The following is a 24,312-nucleotide window of genomic DNA, read 5'->3' as shown; positions in this document are numbered from 1 at the left end:
GGAGGCCGCGCCCCGTTACCGCTTTCTCAGATCTTGAGCCGTCATAAGCTGCCTATTGTCGCTTCCCTTCGCCACTCCCCCGCCGGCCACAGTCACTCAAATACTTCCCTGGGATAAACTAGCCTCCAGTAAATCGACACGTTTCCACGAAGTTTTCATGTCGTGTGAATTACTTTAAAACCATCACCCAACATTAATTATTCCAATACGTCCATACTATACCGTCTACAAGATGCATTGTACCTTGTCAGTCAATTTTGTTCAGGCATACTGTTCGTTCAACGTGAGTTAGGTGATCTTTAATGACTTCATGTAAGGGGCGTAGTTCTTGCGATCTTACACCACTCTGCCACAGGCCGTGCATTATGAACAGGTGCTCCATCGCATTCAAAGATGCAAGCGCCATCCCCGAATTGTTCTTCAACAGTGGGAAGCAAGAAGGTGCTTAAAACATCAATGTAGGCCGTGCTGTGATAGTGCCAAGCCCCCTCCATGAAAAACACGAGCACACCATAACACCACCGCCTCAGAATTTTACTGTTGGAACTACACATGCTGGCAGATGACGGTCACCGGGCATTCGCCATACCCATACCATGCCATCGGATCGCCACATTGTGTGCCGTGATTCGTCATTGCACACATCATTTTTCCACAGTTCAATCGTCCAATGTTTACACTCCTCACACCAAGCGAGGCAACTTTTGACATTTACCGGCGTGATGTGTGGCTTATGAGCTCGAACATGAAAGTTTTCTCACCTCCCCCCTAACTGTCATCGTACTTGCAGTGGATCCTGATGCAATTTGGAATTCGTGTGTGATGGTCTGGATAGATGTCTGCCTATTACACATTGTAACACTCTTCAACTGTTGACGGTCTCTGTCAGTTAACAGACGAGGACGGCCTTTAGGCTTTTGTGCTGTACCTATCCCTTCACGTTTCCACTTCACTGTCACATCGGAAACAGTGGACCTAGGCATGTTTAGGAATGTGGAAACCTCGCGTACAGACGTATGACACAAGTGGCACCCAATCACCTGACCACGTTCGAAGTCCGTGACTTCCCCATTGTGCTCTCTTACGATGTCTCATGACTACTGAGGTCGCTGATACGGAGTACCTGGCAGCACAATCCACCTACTCTGAAAAACGTATGTTTTTGGGACTGTCCTGATGCATTTGATCACGTAGTGTAGCTACTGTCTGTGAAACGTGTTCTGAATAGTGTTGGTATCAAACAAGTAATAAAAATGGAATGTTGCGCTTCATGCCGCAGTTCTGATTCATGAAGAGCGAAAATGTATCAAGCGATAAACCTTTAATCCATTCATCATTTGTGGGGGTTGTCAGCGAAATGTTGTAAAGTCTTAATATTATGTGTAAAGCTTGTCGCAAGTCACTACGTATTCTCATTCTCAAATACTGGATGAATAAAATGTGGGTATTTGCGCATAGTGGGCTACACTGTCTTTTCATCCCACTCCCACCTCTTTCATAGGCAGGTGGTTTTACCGCTACAGCAGTTCTTTCCAGATAGTATCTGATATATGTACCAAGTTAGTTAAAAATGGTCATGTATTTTCAGTGAAGATGTGGAATTTATATACATTTGTACATATATGCATCCATTATTATAATATGTGTGTATTCTTCTTAACTTAGCTTACACAATAACAAAAATTTCATTATTTCCGTTCGTTTATAGAGTTGCAGTTCGAATGGCCAACAGAGCAGGTAAATCTGAATACTATTCTCTTGTCGCTTGTATTGGAGCTTCTGCATGAGAGGGATTGAACAAGAACAGCAGTGAGTGATGACAAGTCTGTATCAACCTGTCTATGTACTACCGCTCAGAAGATTGATGCTGATTGAACTGGTCTTCACGTAAGGATAGAGTTCAAGCTCAAGAAAACCGAACGAGGTGGCGCAGTGGTTAGCACACTGGACTCGCATTCGGGAGGACGACGGTTCAATCCCGTCTCCGGCCATCGTGATTTAGGTTTTCCGTGATTTCCCTAAATCGCTTCAGGCAAATGGCGGGATGGTTCCTTTGAAACGGTACGGCCGATTTCCTTCCCCATCCTTCCCTCACCTGTGCTTGCGCTCCGTCTCTAATGACCTCCTCCTTCAAGCTCGCCACTGATATGCAAAGACATAAAAGTGATTTAGTAGCGCGAGAAGTCTCGATTTTTGTTGTGTGTGTGTGTGTGTGTGTGTGTGTGTGCGTGTGTGTGTGTGTGTGTGTGTGTGTGTGTGTTTCAGGCTAGTACTATTGTTCAGAACCAAGTCAGTCAAATTCTTTTATATACTTCTAAATGAAATTTTGAGCGAACCAAATATTGTTCTGTTAGCAACTTCCAACTAAATTAGGAACGGTTCACTATTACATCAAAATATAGCAATGTGGTGGTGACTAGGTGGTTGTGGAGGCTTTATCACCGTTTGGGATTGTCTTGCAATCCTCGAAATGGTTTATGAAGCTTTGTCTTGCTTACACAGACGTGAAAAGCTGAAAAATAAGTTTAGACATAAAAAATATAGAAAAGTAGAGGTTTGCAGACAACTATGTGTTATTTTCCACATCTTTACTACAGAAGACAAATACGATAATAAATTAAATTTAGAGCGGTATTGTAGCTTACGAGTATGTATGTATACTGGAAACACAGTCACATGCACATTTTTCACGATGATGATTCCAGTATCTCCATATCCTAAGTCCAGCACAAACACACAGTTTGGCACTTCTTCGTCCTGAAAATGTGTGTTGAAGTGGCTCTCAGGATATGATTTCAGTAACTTCCTTATCAACGTAGACATTTGTTTGGTGTCACGATGTCCCTGGAGTGGATGTATCATCACAACTAGGTAGCCACTGTGTTGTAACTGCTGTGACAGGAACAATCTGTGTCCTGCGTCAGGATAGATTGTGTTATTGTATTACCAGCATCCTGGCAAGGTACTAGCTACTCCCTTCAGAGGAATGGGGGGGGGGGGGGGCGACGAAGGAGGGGGGATGATGTCAATTTAATACAGCGACGCCATCACATTCACTTCATCCCCAGTGATCGCCAAGTGTGGTGACGTCTTTAGAGTAGAGCCACTATTCTGCCTGGGCACCTGCAGTGACGGAGTGCAGCTGAGTCCGGACTGGTGAAACTTTTGAAAAGCAACCAAAATTGCCAAGTGGGTGCTTGTCACGGTAGTAGCCAGCTGTGTCCATTACGGTGATAGCTTTGCAGCAGATTCAGTATCTCTACTGAGCGGTTTTTATTGAGGGGACCAAAAGCAGCTGGCATTTCCATGTCTTTGGAGGAGAGCAGCCACAAGCACTACCTGTTTTTAATGAGGTAAGTCTAGCATGGTGATAACTTTGGTATGGAGTTATAGGCCTTGCTACGTGCCAACTATGACACAGCAAGGTAAGTTGAGTGCGCTGATGCCTGCATAGTAGAACCACTGTCCTCTGCAGGGGTGTCTGAACCTGGGGACTAGCTGTGCCAAGTGTGGGGATGCTTACTCAACAGAGTCAACGTGTCCAATAGGTGGCTAGTGTAACTGGCACCTGCTAAGTCCATCCTGGACTATCCACACTAGACAGCTTCTGTTGTGGGGACCACCTGCATCTGAACTGTCAAGTAAATCACCGACCTTAGGCACCTGCACAGATGGATGTCAGTAAACTCCAACATGATTAGAGTGGAGCTTTTCGCCCTTACTATGTGTCTGCTATTACTGGGACAAGCTACATAAAGTGTTGTGATATATTTAATATAGAGCCACAATTACGGGCAGCCACTATGATGGTGTCCATGTTAGTCTGACTTTATCAATGCCTTCAGAACAGTCATGAACATGCTAGAACACAGCTCAGCCTGTTCATAGTACTCATAGAGTCAACTAATAACCACCACTACGTGGCTACCATGACTGATGTTGATTGAGGGTGTAATGTCTGTGCAGTAGAGCGATCCTCCCTCTCTAGAAAATACAATAACGGAGAAGTTGACAGTCCCATGTATGTCCATGCTGCTTGGCAGGGGTGGTGGTATTGGGCAGTAGAGAATACCTGGTGATATGTGGACAAGACCTGTCATCCACGTAGGCAGTTGCCCAATAATAGCGCCATGGTGTTAGCGAAGTAGAGGATCATTCCTACTATGAAGCTACTATGAGAGACAATAGCGAAGACTGGTGTCATGATGCCTTTGTGGTGGTTCTTCATTCCCTCTACGCGATTGTGGTTGCTGGTTTTGGGTGAGAGTAACTTATTGAGACAGAAAACCAGTTGGATGCTAATATGGAAGTATGCAGCTTTGCCCACTACTAAAACTCATGTAGAGTAGTTTACCACAAACTCTACTGACCAGTTGCAATGTCTGGGTGGGCTAAGTGAGTTTTGTCGACAACTGAAAGTGATATGAAGTGGTTGGCCACCTTTTCTACTGGCTAATTATAATGCCTGGGGTAGGTTCAGTGAACATTGTTGTCATCTCCCCTGTAGTGAGGTCAGGTGGTTATCGTGATCTTTTCTGTCAAGTAGAGGTCCTGCAGACAGCTATGGTGGCAGGTAGTCATTTAAGCCCAATATGGAACAATCTTGCGTGTAGAGGCACCATTGCCAGTTTATATCTGTCACGACAGTGGTGTCTTGCCAGGAGCAGAGCTAGGCGGCTACTATGGCGGGCGCATGTCGGGTGTGGCGTGGTGAGGTCTGCGGCGAAGTGGTGGCGTCCCCACTCAGTCGCCGGATGCTCGTGAGGACGATCTTGGGCAGATCGCGACGGTACAGACCTCGCCCCCACGCAGCCATCGCCAGGTTGATCACCAGCAGCGCCATGTCCACCACCACTGGAACAGCAAAGTCATCACCTACACTGACGGAAATGGAAAGCGTTACACTGTGAACGCCATTACGGAACACTACCGACTGAAACTCCAATATTTACGTGCTGTTTGGATATTTTGATTAAAGTTTCATGCTTATGTGAACTTCAGTACTTACAGTACAGACAAAAAGGCCATCCTACATCAACATGCATAGTGCAGTGCATATTAGACGGCATGACATATCATTACTAGTCATTTCATTTCCGGTTGCCTCGCAAATGGAGTTTGGGAAAAGCGACTAAACGACTGTTTGAAGCACGCGCAAGTGCCCTAATTTCTCGCAGCTTATCTTCGTCATCCCTACGGGAAATGTGCGTTGGCGGCAGTAGAAACGTTCTGCAGACGTCCTCAAATGCCGTTTCTGTCAATTTCCACAGTAGTTCCTCGCGAGAAGAGCGTCATCTTCCCTTGTTCCTTTCTTCCCATTTGAGTTCAAGAAGCATCTCTGTAATGTGTGTATGTATGTATTAAACTGAGGACCTAGAAACGACGGAGAGGCTTCGTCCCACCGTAGCCCTCAGTGGTTCACAACCTCACAACAGGCAACAGCAGTCTACCCCCCCTCCCCCCTACCCCCCCACCGCCACCCCTCACCGATCCAAGGATTACTGTGCGGCTTGGCCCCCAGTGGACTCCCTGAGGAACATCCCATACCAGACGAGTGTAACCCCGAATGTTTGCGTGGCAGAGTAAGTGTGGTGTACGCGTATGTGGAAATGGTTTTTGTGCAGCAATGGTTCAGATGCTTCAAATGGCTCTGAGCTCTATGGGACTTAACATCTTAGGTCATCAGTCTCCTAGAACTTAGAACTACTTAAACCTAACTAATCTAAGGACATCACACACATCCATGCCTGAGGCAGGATTCGAACCTACGCAGCAATCGCCGACACAGGGTAACTGAGGCGGAATAAGGGGAACCAGCCCGCATTCTCCGAGGCAGATGGAAAACCGCCTTAAAAACCATCCACAGGCTGGCCGGCACACTGGACCTCGACACTAATCCGCCGGGTGGTTTCCTGCCGGCGACCAGCTCGCCTTCCCACTCGGTGAGCAGCTCGTTAGACTGCACGGTTAGCCAGGAGGGCTATCTCCTTGATACTTGCGTGCTGGCAACGAACCTAACTGCACGCTCCTGAATTTTTTCGATGTGTTCCTTAAATTCAGCCTGGTGAGATCCCAAACACTCGACCAGTACTCAACAATTGGTGGCACTAGTATTCCACATGCGGTTTCCTTTGTAGATGAGCTGTACTTTCCCAAAATTCTTGAAGTAAACTGAATTCGAACTTTCGCCTTCTGTCCTATTATTGTTACATGCTCTTTCCGTTTCATATTCCTTTCCAACGTTACGGCAATGTATCTAATCGACGTGACTGTGTAAAGCAGCACACCTCTAATGCTGTATTCGAACACTGCAGGTTTCTTCCTATTCATTCGCATTAACTTTCATTTCTCTATATTTAGAACAAGTAAATCATACGAACTAGAATTTTTTTCTAACTCATCTTGCATATTCCTACAATCACTCAACGACGACACATTGCCATATATATATATATACACTCCTGGAAATTGAAATAAGAACACCGTGAATTAATTGTCCCAGGAAGGGGAAACTTTATTGACACATTCCTGGGGTCAGATACATCACATGATCACAGTGACAGAACCACAGGCACATAGACACAGGCAACAGCCGGCCGCGGTGGTCTAGCGGTTCTGGCGCTGCAGTCCGGAACCGCGGGACTGCTACGGTCGCAGGTTCGAATCCTGCCTCGGGCATGGGTGTGTGTGATGTTCTTACGTTAGTTAGGTTTAAGTAGTTCTAAGTTCTAGGGGACTTATGACCTAAGATGTTGAGTCCCATAGTGCTCAGAGCCATTTGAACCATTTTTGAACAGGCAACAGAGCATGCACAATGTCGGCACTAGTACAGTGTATATCCACCTTTCGCAGCAATGCACGCTGCTATTCTCCCATGGAGACGATCGTAGAGATGCTGGATGTAGTCCTGTGGAACGGCTTGCCATGCCATTTCCACCTGGCGCCTCAGTTGGACCAGCGTTCGTGCTGGACGTGCAGACCGCGTGAGACGACGCTTCATCCAGTCCCAAACATGCTCAGTGGGGGACAGATCCGGAGATCTTGCTGGCCAGGGTAGTTGACTTACACCTTCTAGAGCACGTTGGGTGGCACGGGATACATGCGGACGTGCATTGTCCTGTTGGAACAGCAAGTTCCCTTGCCGGTCTAGGAATGGTAGAACGATGGGTTCGATGACGGTTTGGATGTACCGTGCACTATTCAGTGTCCCCTCGACGATCACCAGTGGTGTACGGCCAGGGTAGGAGATCGCTCCCCACACCATGATGCCGGGTGTTGGCCCTGTGTGCCTCGGTCGTATGCAGTCCTGATTGTGGCGCTCACCTGCACGGCGCCAAACACGCATACGACCATCATTGGCACCAAGCAAGAAGCGACTCTCATCGCTGAAGACGACACGTCTCCATTCGTCCCTTCATTCACGCCTGTCGCGACACCACTGGAGGCGGGCTGCACGATGTTGGGGCGTGAGCGGAAGACGGCCTAATGGTGTGCGGGACCGTAGCCCAGCTTCATGGAGACGGTTGCGAATGGTCCTCGCCGATACCCCAGGAGCCACAGTGTCCCTAATTTGCTGGGAAGTGGCGGTGCGGTCCCCTACGGCACTGCGTAGGATCCTACGGTCTTGGCGTGCATCCGTGCGTCGCTGCGGTCCGGTCCCAGGTCGACGGGCACGTGCAGCTTCCGCCGACCACTGGCGACAACATCGATGTACTGTGGAGACTTCACGCCCCACGTGTTGAGCAATTCGGCGGTACGTCCACCCGGCCTCCCGCATGCCCACTATACGCCCTCGCTCAAAGTCCGTCAACTGCACATACGGTTCACGTCCACGCTGTCGCGGCATGCTACCAGTGTTAAAGACTGCGATGGAGCTCCGTATGCCACGGCAAACTGGCTGACACTGACGGCGGCGGTGCACAAATGCTGCGCAGCTAGCGCCATTCGACGGCCAACACCGCGGTTCCTGGTGTGTCCGCTGTGCCGTGCGTGTGATCATTGCTTGTACAGCCCTCTCGCAGTGTCCGGAGCAAGTATGGTGTGTCTGACACACCGGTGTCAATGTGTTCTTTTTTCCATTTCCAGGAGTATATATATATATATATATATATATATATATATATATATATATATAGAGAGAGAGAGAGAGAGAGAGAGAGAATTATTGTTATTTTCGTATCAGGAGGAAGGTCATCTGCTGTGCAGGTGGCTGGACACCGTCGATATTGAAGCATATGTTGAACAGTCTGTTCTTCCCCACAGTCACATTGGGTTTTGTTTTCTTCAATGTATCCCCATTTCGCCGGGTTAACACGTGTTCTGCCCACTCCACTATTCATGGACTTCCACATTGGCCAATTCTCACCTTCACCAGGCGGTAAAAACCCTGAAAATCTTTTATAACCAGGAGGGCTGAATGTCTCGGTCCTCCACAGTTGCACCCTGGCTTTTTCATCAGTGGATGTTGGTTTCTCCGATGCACTGAAGAAACTTTACGTCGATCTTAGTCATTGTGGGTAGTTGCCCATTCATAGGGTGCGTTTTTCCTGCTCCAGTTTTGTCCTTTCTCTGTTTGCTGCTGTTTCTCTTTAAACAGGTGGTGCAGTTCCTGCAAGGTGGTAGAGCCATTCGACAGGAGTTGACTTCAAGCAGCCTGTTATAATCCTGCATCTGTCGTTTACTGCGATGTCTACCTGTTTGGCATGTGCTGACTTATAGCAAACAGGACAGGCATACTCCGCAGCGGAGTAGCATAATGCCACTGCAGAAGTTCGCATGGTTTCAGCTTGACTGCCCCACTGTGATCCGGGCAGTTTTCTCTGTAGGTTGTTCCTGGTGGAGACTTTTGGTTTGAAATTCATGCAGTGTTTTTAAACGTTAGAGACCTGTGAAGTGTATTCCCATCTATTCTGAAGTGTCACAGTCTTCCAATTTAACCCCAGACCATTCTACCTTTAACTTGCAAAAAAAAAAAAAAAAAAAATAAATAAATAAATAAATGTATAGAGAATAAGAGTAGTCTTATCACATTTCCCTAGGGCACTCCTGATGATACCCTTGTTTCTGATGACATTCACCATTGACAACGACGTACTGGGTTCCGTTACTTAAGAAGTCTTCGAGCCACTCACAAACCGTATGCTCGGATCTTCATCAAAAGTCTGCAGTGGGATGCCATCTCAAATGCTTTCCGGAAATCTATGGTTTGTAGGTTTGCTTTCTAAATCCGTTTTCATTTGTGGGAAAAAGCTTTTTCCTCTTAAGGAAGTTTAATTTTTCTTGGACTATGCAACAAACCAGTGTTAATGATATTGATCTGAAAGACACATTGCGCTTTTATCCGGTTGGTATGAACTTTTCGCAATAAACACACGCTCAAATATGGGTCAATGGCGCTGAGTACTCTTTGCAATATCGAACTGGTATTTCATCTGGACATGGCGCCTTATCTGATTTCAACTCTGTCCGCTGCTGTGAAAGACGTGAGGAGATAGCCTTACCTAATGTTACTGGATCGTTTCATATGGAGATCGCAACGCAGTGTGCCCAGAAGCTGTTCAAATGGTTCAAATGGCTCTGAGCACTATGGGACTTAACATCTGAGGTCATCGGTCCCCTAGACTTAGAACTACTTAAACCTAACCAACCTAAGGACAGCACACACATCCATGCCCGAGGCAGGATTCGAACCTGCGACTGTAGCAGCAGCGCGGTTCCGGACTGACGGGCCTAGAACCGCTCGGCCACAACGCCCGGCCCAGAAGCCGTGCACGCGAGATAATCACCATCTACGCTAAAGTTACAGAGGTCATTGGATACATCCTGACATCGTGTCGAACCTTCTGTGGCCCGTTGTAGTGCAGCATCTCGCTATATGATGGTCTCAACAAGTCGTTGGAAGTCACCTGCAAAAATACTGAAATATACGATGATCAACTGAAACCTCAGCTTCCGACAGGTGTTGTTGATATACCTCGATGTGGAAAGCTGAAAATGTGTGCCCCGACCGGGACTCGAACCCTGGATCTCCTGCTTACATGGCAAAGGCTCTGTCCATCTGAGCCACCGAGGAAAACCTGCACGGTCATCAACAGTATCTCGTCTTTCGAGAACAGTTACTGTCGTCATATATACTGAAATATACCGTCCGTAACTGCGAAAGTGTTGCAGTGCAGGATTTTGTGCACGAACTGACCTTTCGATTATGTCTCATAATGTTCGAAGAGATTCGTGTCGAGCTCTCTGAGTGGCAAATCATTCGCTCGAATTGTCCAGTCACCAACAATTGTGGGCTGGTGACATGACACATTGTCATCCATAAAAGTTCTATTGTTGTTTGGGAACATGAAGTATATGAATGGCTGCAAATAGTCTCCAAGAAGCCCAACATAAAACGCTTCCAGTCCATGATCGGTTCACTGGGACCAGAGGACCCAGTCCATTCCATGTAAACACAGCCCACACCATTTTGGAGCCGCCGTCATCTTGCACAGTGCCTTATTGGTAATTTGGGTCCATGGCTTCGTGGGATCTTCGCCACACTCGAACCCTACTATCAGCTTTTACCAACTGAAATTGGGACTCAACTTAGAACTACTTAAACCTAACTAACCTAAGGACATCACACACATCCATGCCCGAGGCAGGATTCGAACCTGCGACCGTAGCGGTCGTGCGGTTCCAGACTGTAGGGCCTAGAACTGCTCAGCCAATCTGGCTGGCAAATCATTTCCAAATTTTAGTAGTTATTTATGGAGTAAAGAATTCAATTAAGTACACTATTTTTTAGGATCAATAGGTAATGAGTCTTTATGACATGGATATAAATGTGTTTTGACAAAGCAAATCACAATGCTACGATATGCGTGATATTTTTCTCTTTGAGAAGAATGATACCTTCTGTTTGCTCGAGTGCACTGACAAGTCGTAATCGAGTGCGGGTCCTCTGTAATGTTTATGAATGGACACATAACTGATTATTCACATCCCGGAGTTGGTTTAGAAAATATTCTAGGGGACCACGGCCAAACTTTGTTACAAACAAATCGCGCGCGGACTTTGAAATATCGGCGCGAAGTGTGAGATATGCGGTAGGCTATCGCACTTTATAGTCGCATGAAGGATTAAGTGACACTCACCACGATTTATTGGCTTTAACTAAATAAGAATCATCAAAAACTTATCGGAAGGGATACTAAGTGTTCTTGATGCTTAAAGCAAGTGTGAGGTGACAGATATTAATCACGGAATAGTCAGTTGGTTGATACGTTGCTTGACAACCCATAAACAGATTGTGACAGAATTATCGGAACAATCATTTCAGTCATTAGTGACTGTTGTCTACACAGTTTTGCGTAGTCAGCGTGTACACAACTTTCCCACTAGAGCGCGCCCCGCTAAGCAAAACAGCACAGGCGCAGCGCTCGTCCGTCTCCGCACTACGAGATGGCGCTGCCATAGAGACGGACCAAATTCTGCTTCCGCCAATCCGTGTATTAATATGTAACGCAGCCAATGAGATTGCTGCTTACGTAGAACCTTTTCTCCTCGCGGATCACACTCGCGCACTCATACCTGAATGCTCGAGGTATTATAACAAGTGTACAGACCTACGATTAGTGAGTCTGCATTTGTCTGCACCACTCTGTACCAGTCTGCATTAGTATGTACCAGTCTGTACGAGTTCTACATTTGTCTGTACCAGTCTAGAGACAAGTTTCAGTCTGCGCCTAATAAGATTACCATATTGCTGTACATAGCCATGAAGATAAATGTATAGACACTTTTGTCAAGAATCAGAGATATATGTGGGAATAAGATTAACGTACCAATACCAAAGGAAGTTCAGATTGTCAATTGTAAATAGTATCCAGAACCAAGTTAAGTAATTTTTATGCTTGTTATTTTAATAAATGTGTGTGAAAATTAATCAAGTTCTGTTTAAAGTTGGTCACCGTCAATCTGCTACTCTAAGCGTACAAGTGGCATTTCTATCGTCTGACCTAACAGCAGAAGATAAACACGCCACGATAAGACCACGAGACATATTGCTGACACTCACCTACTTCGTTAGAGCGACAGGTCAAATAATCTGATGGTGTGTGTACCGAAGGTCTTACAGTACACACACCACAGTGACCATTACACACACACACCAGAAAACTAACTACTCTCGTTGTGAATGACATTTGGAACGGATGAGATTTGTTTCACCTCCTTAGGATCAATAAACTTGTTTCGAAGTTGAAACTTCACAAACTGTGTCGTGTTCCTTCAGTTTGGTAGAACGATAGACATTATAGTCTACACTACTATTTATTTATTTTTTTAAACAGAGCACTTACCTTTTTCTTTTAGAGGAATGTTTCTGCTCCAGTCATCAATCTTCCCAAAACGGAGATAAGGGTGACACTCACACATAGCACTACTTATCGTGATCAACCGCACGCATGTGCCCCCTTTCTCCCTCCCTTTTTTGTGTTGAAAACCTGAGATATAGCCGCGGTACGACGAAAGAAGAAGGAAGAGGAGGAGAGAGAGGGAAGGAAAGGAAGAGAGGGCCAAAAAGGCCGAGTCACAACACAAAATTTTTGCCAGATCGCTACATTACTAAGGGGCAGTAATAACGCCTAACCGGAGAATAAACGAGGGATAACTGTACCTGTGATTCTGGCAGGGTTAGTGAAGTTAACCGGAGAACAAGTTTCGCCAGTGGCAGGAATAGTTGCAGAACTATTGATGACGGGATTGTTTGTTTCAACGAGGAAGGAGAAAAAAAAAATGGCTCTGAGCACTATGGGACTCAACTGCTGAGGTCATTAGTCCCCTAGAACTTAGAACTAGTTAAACCTAACTAACCTAAGGACATCACAAACATCCATGCCCGAGGCAGGATTCGAACCTGCGACCGTAGCGGTCTTGCGGTTCCAGACTGCAGCGCCTTTAACCGCACGGCCACTTCGGCCGGCGAGGAAGGAGAAAAAGGGGGTCGTCACACAAATTACACAGAATCGCCAAAGAAAGTGATACATCCATGCGTATTCAAATAGATATCTAAACAGGCAGAATACGGCGCTGCGGTCGGTAATTTCCATAAAAGACAACAAGTGTCTGATGCAGTAGTTAGATCGGTTATTGCTGCTACAATGGCAGGTTATCAAGATTTAAGTGAGTTTCAACGTAGCGTTATAGTCGGCGCACGAGCGATGGTACATAGAATCTGCGAGGTAACGATGAAGTGGGGATTTTTCCATACGACCATTTCACGAGTGTACCGTGAATATCAGGAATCCGGTAAAACATGATCACTGCGGCCGGCTAAAGATCCTGCAAGAACGGGATCAATGACGACTGAAGAGAATCGTTCAACATGACAGAAGTGCAACTCTTCCGCAAATTTCTGCAGATTTCAGTGCTTGGCCATCAGCAAATGTCATCGTGCGAACCATTCAACAAAACATCTTCGATATGGGCTTTCGGAGCCGAAGGCACATTCGTGTACCGTTGATGACTGCACGACACAAAGCTTACCGCCATCACTGGGCCCGTCAGTGCCGACATTGGACTGTTGATGACTGGAAACATGTTGCCTTGTCGAAAGAGTCTCGTCTCAGATTGTATCGAGCGGATGGATGTGTACAGGTATGGAGACAACATCACGAAACCATGGATCCTGGATGCCGGGAGGGGACTGTTGAAGCTGGCGGAGGCTGTGTACTGGTGTGGGGCGTGTGTAATTGGAGTGATATGGGACCTCCGATATGTCTAGAAACGACTCTGACTTCTGACACATACGTAAACATTCTGTCTGATCACGTGCATCCATTCACGTCCATTGTGGACTCCGACGGACTTGGGCAATTCCAGCAGGACAATGCGATATCCAACACATCTAGAATTGCTACAGAGTGGCTCCAGGAACACTCTTCTGAGTTTGAACACTTCCGCTGGTCATCAAACTCCCCAGTCATCATCATTATTGAGCATATCTGGGACGCCTGTTCAGAAGAAATCGCATTTACGGACAGCCCTGCAGGATTCATGGTGTCAGTTCCCTCCAGCACTACTTCAGACATTAGTCGAGTCCATGCCACGTCATGTTGCCGCACTTCTGCGTGATCGCGGGGGCCCCAAACGATATTAGGCTGATATACCAGTATCTTTGGCTCTTCAGTGTATATGGAAGAATATGACGATTCCAAATTTATATGAAAATTTCAGCATATGAATGAAATGTCAAACAATTTCCTGACATGAAACTTTTTGCTTGTAGTAGACCCAACAGACAATTGGTATGGCACTTCATTAATTATGTTCTGTCATGTTATGTACGTAAATGATGTGCATAAAAATTACAATTTGTACCAAAACAGTGTCCCTTATTTTGCGTGTGTTATAATTGCTGTCAGATTAGAAAGTCCATTTTGTTTTATCCAGTAGACAGTGAGAAAACAGACGTAATCAAATCCAGAAACTACACCAGTCTGGGGTACTATTCGTATTAACAGGTTTTTTAGTATTAGACAACGACATTTCGATTTTCCGCGTAGCGAAACGTTTGACGACCTTTGATAAGGTAATAGATTCTTTCGCAGAACGGAATACACGCCGTGTAAGGCTGTAGCAAGATTAGACAAAAAAATGATGGGACATAAGGACTGAAGAAATGTGAACTGTGCCGCGCGGGGTAGCCGCGCGGTCTGAGGCGTCTCGTCACAGTCCGCGGGGCTCAACCCCATCGCAGGTTCGAGTTGTCCCTCGGGCATGGGTGTGTGTGTTGTCCTTAGCGTAAGTTAAAGTTAGATTAAGTAGTGTGTAAGTTGACCGATGACCCCAGAAGTTTGCCCCGATAAGACCTTCCCACAAATTTCATTTTAATGTGAACTGTCTTGCTTGTCTCTTGTATTTACTGGTTTTATGTTTCTTATATTTAATTTCATGTGACACAAAAGTTATTAGCCGATAAACAATTAAGAGTGCAAATTTTCTGAACAGTTCTGATTTTCCCAGTCATTAATAATCCCACCCAGTATTCATTATGAGTTTTTTTAAAGGGGGGAGGGGGGAGGGGTAGGATGTCAGACCGACCGACTTGGAGTAGAAAAGGCACCACAGGACATTTTAATTTCCACTGTCCTGAATATCGATTTGATGGCTTCCATTACAAAATATACACGTTTGAATTCCACAGTCCGAAGTACAGTGTCGTGAGGTATAGAATGCTGCGTGAAGAGTCTTGGCACTGCACTTTAACTAACATGTCTTACATTTCCTCGAACAAATGTCAAACTCTTGCGCTATAAAGTGAACATATTTTTGAAAAATCGATTTTTTAGAATTTTTGAACTCTTGCTCAAACGCTCGAGGGGGGCGGAGGGGGACCTTCAAGTTTTAGCCCCGGTTCGGAAATATCGTAGATCCGGGGCTGCAGTGAAGTCAGCTGTGACCACGCTTGTAACACTTGCGCCACCGAGAGGAGGAGGCTCATGGTGTAAACTGAATCTCACGAGGCAGCGTCACCATGGTGACATCACATTTTAAGTAAGAAAAGTTATACGTACAAGACATCGGACCCGGCAATCGATCACCTCGCGAATATTTGGGCCATAATTCTGGCAGTACGCACTTACGATCTTCTGAAAGTACAGATTCTAACTTGCGCGTGGACCGGTTGGTTGTTACTCGCTCCGCCACACTGCTGAAGTGTAACGCTAGCAATGGCGGTTATAGCTGAAACCGGTTTTCAGTTATACCGTTTTTTTTCTCCAGTTTATACTGGCTCTTAAAACCGATAAAATAAACCAGTTTTTGAAATAATCAGTCTTTTTATTGCTATTATGTCCAGCAATAAAAGTAGACTGAACAGCGATTGAAAATTTCTATTAAAGGCGAAGGATTACGAGACCTAGGTCGATAATGATGCTGATACTGTGGCAGAAATCGGTCTCAGAGTCTCCAGCAATGATTGAGAAGGCAAAGCAAGCGGTCGGGACGACAGTGACAGCAAAAGGTCACGAACTGATGACTTTCCTACACCGCCCCTTTTAGACTATTTCGCAAGGTTGTGTTTATTTTGGCACAAGACAGTATACTCAGTTTGACCCGCCAGGTTAGCAGAGAGCGCCAATGCGCTGCTTCCTGGACTCAGGTAGGTGCGCCGGCCCCGGATCAAATCCGCCCGCCAGATTAACGACGAGGGACGGTGTGCCGGCCAGCCTGGATGTGGTTTTTAGGAGGTTTTTCACATCCCTCTAGGTGAATATCGGGCTGGCCCCCATGTCCCACCTCAGTTACACGACTCACAGACATTTGAAACACATCCACACTTTTCCCTGATTTCCACTAGATGCAGACCGATGGGGTACTCTGATTCCATCCCAGGGGGTACGGGGTGGCGGCAGGAAGGGCATCCGGCCAACCCTTCAAATTAACATGCCATATCAACCACGCCAACCCCTTGCACAATACGGGACAAAGGCACAAGCGATAGATAGATAGATAGATAGAAGTATACTCAGTTGACAGTAAAGTAGAAACAACGTTATGAATACAGAATGTAAACAACTGCAACATACATAACGATAGGCAAAAAATATTCTTTTTCTCCTTAACGGATTTGTGGCAATGGCCATGTCCCAGTGGATACACCGGTTCCCGTAAGATCACCGAAGTTAAGCGCTGTCGGGCGTGGCCGGCACATGGATGGGTGACCATCCAGCCACCATGCGCTGTTGCCATTTTTCGGGGTGCACTCAGCCTCGTGATTCCAACTGAGAAGCTACTCGACTGAATAGTAGTGGCTCCGGTCACAGAAAACCATCATAACGACTGGGAGAGCAGTGTGCTGACCACACGCCCCTCCTATCCGCATCGTCAGCTGAGGATGACACGGCGGTCGGATGGCCACGATGGGCCATTTGTGGCCTGAAGACGGAGTGCTGCTAAACGTATTTGCACACGGTTTCTGACGACTGGGTAATGTGCTCAGTATGGGATGTGACCACCTCTGGGGGCAATACAGGAATGACACCGACACAGCATGCTGTGAATGACGTCATCAGTCTCATTTTGAGGCAATAACGCCCATTCTTCTCACAGAGCTGTTCGCATCCTTGGAGAGTGGTTGGTGGACACTAACATGATGCAGTCTGTCTCCCTAGTGCATCCCAGACACCTTCTACAGAATTCAAATCGGGAGAGCGAGCAGACCACGACATGAGCGCAATATCTTCCATCTCCAAGAAAACATCAGCCACCCGTGTCATATGGGGTCACGCATTATCTTCCATCAGTAAGAAGTCTGGGCAGTTCTAGGCGCTCAGTCCAGAACCGCGCGGCTGCTACGGTCGCAGGTTCGAATCCTGCCTCGGGCATGGACGTGTGTGATGTCCGTAGGTTAGTTAGGTTTAAGTAGTTCTAAGTTCTAGGGGACTTATGACCACAGATGTTAAGTCCCATAGTGCTCAGAGCCATTTGAACCCATTTTTTAAGAAGTCTGGTCCCACAGCACCTTGCAACAACTTCACATGAAGTCCCAAGATCTCATCGCAATACCTGACGGAAGTTAAATCTTGCTGATTCACCCGTATAATTTCATGAAGAGGAGTTCGAGCGGTCAACATAATCCCTGCCCACACCATTAAGGATCCACCTCTACATCGATATTTCCCGCAATGTTTGGATCGGATTTCGGAATCCACATTCCCTCCAGATGCGAATGTGTCGAAAACTATTCACCACATCAAATCGATACTCACCTGTGAAAAGAACATTGGCCCACCGTTCGACCGTCCAGTCGGAAGGCTGACGACTCGACTCTGGACCTTCCCTTCTGTGAAGACGTGTCGGAGGTACACATACAGCGGGTCTCCAACAGTAAAGGCCACTCTTCTGAACCCTTCTGTACACCGCTTACCTCGAAAAAACACGTCCAGTGGATGCTGTGAGGTCAGATGCCAGTTGCCATGCAGTTCAAAGGCAGTACCATCGCACCCTTACAGCCAAATAATGGTCCTCTTTTTTTGATGTCACAAATGGTCGGCCCTGCCCTGGTCTTCGGTATATAGTTTCGGTCTCTATAAACGGTCACTATACCCCAGAAACAACGGAATGATTCACATTAAGCCACTGGTCCATATCAGTTTGCGGCTGTCCTGCTTCCGTTCTTCCTAAGGCCCTCCACCACAGACAGTCTGATAGGTATCTTCTCTGTGCCACACTGCACCGTCTGTGGATGTGGGACTACCCGGCAAACGCTACCCCATTTGATAGGTGCCCTGACATCATTGCCGTGGTTGTCCATTAAACTGGAATGCCATCTTCCGTGCAAAACACGATCGTACGAACATCTGCTGACAGTTTGTATGATTGTATCGTGAATTAGACACAGGAAGGGGAAATAGCGGTTTGTTGCTTTAATTTTGCACATCAGTGTAGATAGTGCCAATTTTTCAACTTCATATTAAGTGTTCAGATATTATCGCAAGTTTACAGCATGTCAATAAAGCTGTGTGTATACCAATCAAATTTTCCGACTCTTACAAGAGACGTCGTGGATGTTTTATAATTATTTGAAATCTCAAGTTTGCTATGCCCCTCCCGTTTTTAAGTTTTTAAATGAGGCATTATACTCAACTGCTACAGCAGTCTGTAAAATACTGCCAAACTTGGCATGATGTCATTCTGCAATAAAACCTACATCCACTGACGACAGCGAGAAAATACCGTACAGACCAGATGGGGGCAAGTATTCCACGTACACGTACTCGTCCCGAATTAGCCATGAAGGCCCAAAGTACCGACTGGCCACCTTGTCAACCTCAGCCCACAGGCGTCACTAGATGCGAGCATCGGGAATTTGGTCAGCACACCGCTCTCCCGGCCATATGTCGGTTTCAGAGACTCGAGGCACTACGTCCCGATCAAGCAGCTCCTCAGTTTGCCTCACAAGGGCTGAGCTCACCCCGCTTGCCAACAGCGCTCAGCAGACTGGATGGTCACCCATACAAGTGCTAGCGCAGCCCGACAGCGCTTATGTTTGGGGATCCGTGGGAACCGGTGTTACCGCTGCGGCAAGGCCATCGGTGAAGCAATTCAAAGTCAGATTTGTTACTAGTAGGTTCAAACAACGCACAAATTTCACAGAAATGCCTTGGAAACTCAAATGGGAATCCATGGAGGAAAGACGACATTCTTCTAGAGGAACACCAATGAGAAAATTTAGATAACTGGCATTTGAAGCTAAATTGAACAATTCTACTATCACCAACGTACGTTTTGCACAAGGCAGAAGAAGATAAGACAAACTGGGGCTCGTACAGAAGCATATAGACAGTCTGTTTTCGCTCGCTTTGTTTGCGATCGAGGTAGAAGAGGAAACGACTGGTACTGGTACAGAGTATCCTCCAGTACACAGCTTATTGTGGCTCGAGGAGCATGTAGGTGTAGATGTATAATGTGGTTAGGAAATGTAGCAGAGTTACTCGGTGTGTGCTTACTGTGGCAGTAGAGCGCCGGGGTGAGGGGTGGGTAGCAGGCCAGAGCTGCTGCTATTGGCCGGGAGACGGCCTTGAGCATCGCATTCAGGGCTACCACCACCTGCATGGCGACGAACTTGGACCTCACGCGGTGCTCGGCGAGGGCATCCCCGAGCAATGACAGAAACATGTTGGCACCCCACAGCGCCACCATCAGCGAAACCATGGGCACCACCTGCACCCACTGGTATACTGCCTGGTACAGCGCCTGTGGAAATGTGGTTCAGATTATTTCTGACGCACACACAGAATAGTGCAAGAAAGCGAATGTTTCTGAACTGGTCTTCTTAACCTAGAGTAGACTTTACGGATACTACAGTATTCCGAGGAAGATAAATCAATTAACCCAAAAGTTCCTATTATCGATGACACTATTAGCACCATCTGCATCCATTAGCACATCATCAAGTACACTACATAACCATTTGAGAAGCTTAAGAGTAATTTATGTAATCTTAGTAAACTCACACAGTTTCAGGACATCTTTTATCTTCAGTGATGCATGATTGCATTTTGTCAATACAAGCCAGTGCAATGTTTATAAAATTTTTTGAGTTTCAAGTCATACAAATAACTGTTCCCAGTTTTTTAGCATGTCACCATCAGATGAAACAATAAATAACCTCTATATACAACTACAGACTGATTTTACTATTAGAGGTAGAAGTGAAAGACGTTAGCAGAAGACAACAAAACAAGCAAATACTCCTAATAGAGACAGGTCCAGGAATCAATGGTTTCCTTGACAGAACATTTACACAAGTGCAGTCATGCCAGTGTTACCACACTGTTAATGATGTCTGGATGATATTCTTTACAGTGAAAATGTGGGTAGGGTGTACGTGCATGGTAGTGAATCAGCGCACTTTCATGTGGCTGTTTGGCAACCTGCATTCTGAATCTTCGACAATAAGTGTATTGGTGGACGATCACCAATAACATGTCCTCCAAGGACCCCTGACTTGCACCCACCGGATTTTTGTGTGGGGATATTGAAAAGCTATAGTGTACACGTAACGTGTATCCACAGGACAAGTGGCCTGTATTTGAAGAAGTGTCATGATGATCTCTCCATTGGCAAAAGATTCCGGAATAGTCTCCCATTCGGATCTCCGGGAGGGGACTGCCAAGGGGGAGGTTACCGTGAGAAAAAGATTGAATAATCAACGAAAGGATAACGTTCTACGAGTCGGGGCGTGGAATGTCAGAAGCTTGTTCGTGGTAGGGAAATTAGAAAATCTGAAAAGGGAAATGCAAAGGCTCAATCTGGATATAGTAGGGGTCAGTGAAGTGAAGTGTAAGGAAGACAAGGATTTCTGGTCAGATGAGTATCGGGTAATATCAACAGCAGCAAAAAATGGTATAACAGGTGCAGGATTCGTTATGAATAGGAAGGTAGGGCAGAGGGTGTTACTGTGAACAGTTCAGTGACCGGGTTGTTCTAATCAGAATCGACAGCAGACCAACACCGACAACGATAGTTCAGGTATACACGCCGACGTCGCAAGCTGAAGATGAACAGATAGAGAAAGTGTATGAGGATATTGAAAGGGTAATGCAGTATGTAAAGGGGGACGAAAATCTAATAGTCATGGGCGACTGGAATGCAGTTGTAGGGGAAGGAGTAGAAGAAAAAGTTACAGGAGAATATGGGCTTGGGACAAGGAATAAAAGAGGAGAAAGACTAATTGAGTTCTGTAACAAGTTTCAGCTAGTAATAGCGAATACCCTGTTCAAGACTCACAAGAGGAGGAGGTATACTTGGAAAAGGCCGGGAGATACGGGAAGATTTCAATTAGATTACATCATGGTCAGACAGAGATTCCGAAATCAGATACTGGATTGTAAGGCGTACCCAGGAGCAGATATAGACTCAGATCACAATATAGTAGTGATGAAGAGTAGGCTGAAGTTCAAGACATTAGTCAGGAAGAATCAATACGCAAAGAAGTGGGATACGGAAGTACCAAGGAATGACGAGATACGTTTGAAGTTCTCTAACACTATAGATACAGCAATAAGGAATAGCGCAGTAGGCAGTACAGTTGAAGAGGAATGGACATCCCTAAAAAGGGCCATCACAGAAGTTGGGAAGGAAAACATAGGTACAAAGAAGGTAACTGAGAAGAAACCATGGGTAACAGAAGAAATACTTCAGTTGATTGATGAAAGGAGGAAGTACAAACAAGTTCCGGGAAAATCAGGAACACAGAAATACAATTCGCTGAGGAATGAAATAAATAGGAAGTGCAGGGAAGCTAAGACGAAATGGCTGCAGGAAAAATGTGAAGACATCGAAAAAGATATGATTGTCGGAAGGACAGACTCAGCATACAGGAAAGTCAAAACAACCTTTGGTGACACTAAAAGCAACGGGGGTAACATTAAGAGTGCAACGGGAATTCCACTGTTAAATGCAGAGGAGAGAGCAGATGGGTGGAAAGAATACATTGAAAGCCTCTATGAGGGTGAAGATTTGTCTGATGTGATAGAAGAAACAGGAGTCGATTTAGAAGAGATAGGGGATCCAGTATTAGAATCGGAATTTAAAAGAGCTTTGGAGGACTTACTGTCAAATGAGGCAGAAGGGATAGATAACATTCCATCAGAATTTCTAAAATCATTTGGGGAAGTGGCAACAAAACGACTATTCACGTTGGTGTGTGGAATATATGAGTCTGGGGATATACCATCTGACTTTCGGAAAAGCATCATCCACACAATTCCGAAGGCGGCAAGAGCTGACAAGTGCGAGAATTATCGCACAATCAGCTTAACAGCTCATGCATCGAAGCTGCTTACAAGAATAATATACAGAAAAATGGAAAAGAAAATTGAGAATGCGCTAGGTGACGATCAGTTTGGCTTTATGAAAAGTAAAGGGACGAGAGAGGCAATTCTGACGCTACGGCTAATAATGGAAGCAAGGCTAAAGAAAAATCAAGACACTTTCATAGGATTTGTCGACCTGGAAAAAGCGTTCGACAATATAAAATGGTGCAAGCTGTTCGAGATTCTGAAAAAAGTAGGGGTAAGCTATAGCGAGAGACGGGTAATATACAATATGTACAACAACCAAGAGGGAATAATAAGAGTGGACGATCAAGAACGAAGTGCTCGTATTAAGAAGGGTGTAAGACAGGGCTGTAGCCTTTCGCCCCTACTCTTCAGTCTGTATAATGAGGAAGCAATGATGGAAATAAAAGAAAGGTTCAGGAGTGGAATTAAAATACGAGGTGAAAGGATATCAATAATACGATTCGCTGATGACATTGCTATCCTGAGTGAAAGTGAAGGAGAATTAAATGATCTGCTGAACGGAATGAACAGTCTAATGAGTACACAGTATGGTTTGAGAGTAAATCGGAGAAAGACGAAGGTAATGAGAAGTAGTAGAAACTTAACATCAGGATTGATGGTCACGAAGTCAATAAAGTTAAAGAATTCTGCTACGTAGGCAGTAAAATAACCAATGACGGACGGAGCAAGGAGGACATCAAAAGCAGACTCGCTATGGCAAAAAAGGCATTTCTGGCCAAGAGAAGTCTACTAATATCAGATACCGGCCTTAATTTGAGGAAGAAATTTCTGAGGATGTACGTCTGGAGTACAGCATTGTATGGTAGTGGAACATGGAATGTGGGAAAACCGGAACATAAGAGAATCGAAGCATTTGAGATGTGGTGCTATAGACGAATGTTGAAAATTAGGTGGACTGATAAGGTAAGGAATGAGGAGGTTCTATGCAGAATCGGAGAGGAAAGTAATATGTGGAAAACACTGATAAGGAGAAGGGACAGGATGATAGGACATCTACTAAGACATGAGGGAATGACTTCCATGGTACTAGAGGGAGCTGTAGAGGGCAAAAACTGTAGAGGAAGACAGAGATTGGAAATCGTCAAGCAAATAATTGAGGACGTAGGTTGCAAGTGCTACTCTGAGATGAAGAGGTTAGCACAGGAAAGGAATTCGTGGCAGGCCGCATCAAACCAGTCAGTAGACTGATGACCAAAAAAAAAAAAATAATGTACTACAGCCCGTTGATAGTGCTGATGAACTGTGGGAACACGGGGATCGTTGGCAGGGCATTCGGAACAAGCGTGGAACTTTTGGCATCGATGAAGAGACGCACTGAAGCCTACCTTCAAAAGAACAGTAGCCATATGGGACAATTGTGATAATGTGTTTGTCCTCACGTGAATGTAACCAGCATGGATCCTAAGGACTCAGTTATAATGTGTTCATATACTCAGATAAATATTTGCTTGTTTCGTTGTCATCTACTGATGTCTTTCATTCGCACCTAAAGTAGTTACAGACCCTGTTTAGATACTTCAATAGATTACTCAGAAACTTGTCAAAGTACACCAGGGGAGGAGGTATGCTCACAAAGTAAACATATCCACTGTCTGATTGTAGTAACTGATGTCTATGGCTAACCTCATAATAATACAAAGATGATACATTTTAAATCGCAAATATAGTATAAAATATTTACAACATAAAATTTATTTTCAGATATACCGTTCTTGTAGTGAAAATTGGTACAGTATTAGGATGCACTTATAGAACTTGAAGTTTTTATAATTAAAAAAATACCCTCATTAATTGTTCAGTGAACAAAGAGATTCCTGTAATAATGCTTCATTTCAGAGTAATTTCTGATCTATTACGCGACTCTTCGCTCTTTTCAGTAATTCGTTATGTAGTTTGGTTTGCCAAGGTGGTAACTCAAACTTTATGGTTACTTGTGTAAATGTGTGAAGACGTGATT

At 45.4% G+C, this 24,312-nt stretch overlaps 1 protein-coding gene across 1 annotated transcript in view; it reads right to left on the bottom strand.

Annotated features, from left to right (window-relative positions):
- Window positions 1–2,571: 2,571 nt before the first annotated feature.
- The window catches only part of LOC124551151 (organic solute transporter alpha-like protein), a 169,626-nt gene continuing 147,885 nt past the window's right edge, over window positions 2,572–24,312 (bottom strand). Inside the window, exons 6-7 of the mRNA XM_047126116.1 lie at window positions 19,497–19,743; window positions 2,572–4,854 (exon numbers count right to left, since the gene is read on the bottom strand). Coding sequence (XP_046982072.1) covers window positions 4,670–4,854; window positions 19,497–19,743 — 432 coding nt within the window. The 3' untranslated portion in view covers window positions 2,572–4,669. The remainder of the gene's footprint in view (window positions 4,855–19,496; window positions 19,744–24,312) is intronic.

Source organism: Schistocerca americana, chromosome 9 (assembly GCF_021461395.2).
Source record: "Schistocerca americana isolate TAMUIC-IGC-003095 chromosome 9, iqSchAmer2.1, whole genome shotgun sequence".
Taxonomy (NCBI): Eukaryota; Metazoa; Arthropoda; class Insecta; order Orthoptera; family Acrididae; genus Schistocerca; species Schistocerca americana.
This window is presented reverse-complemented; position numbering and strand designations above follow the sequence as displayed.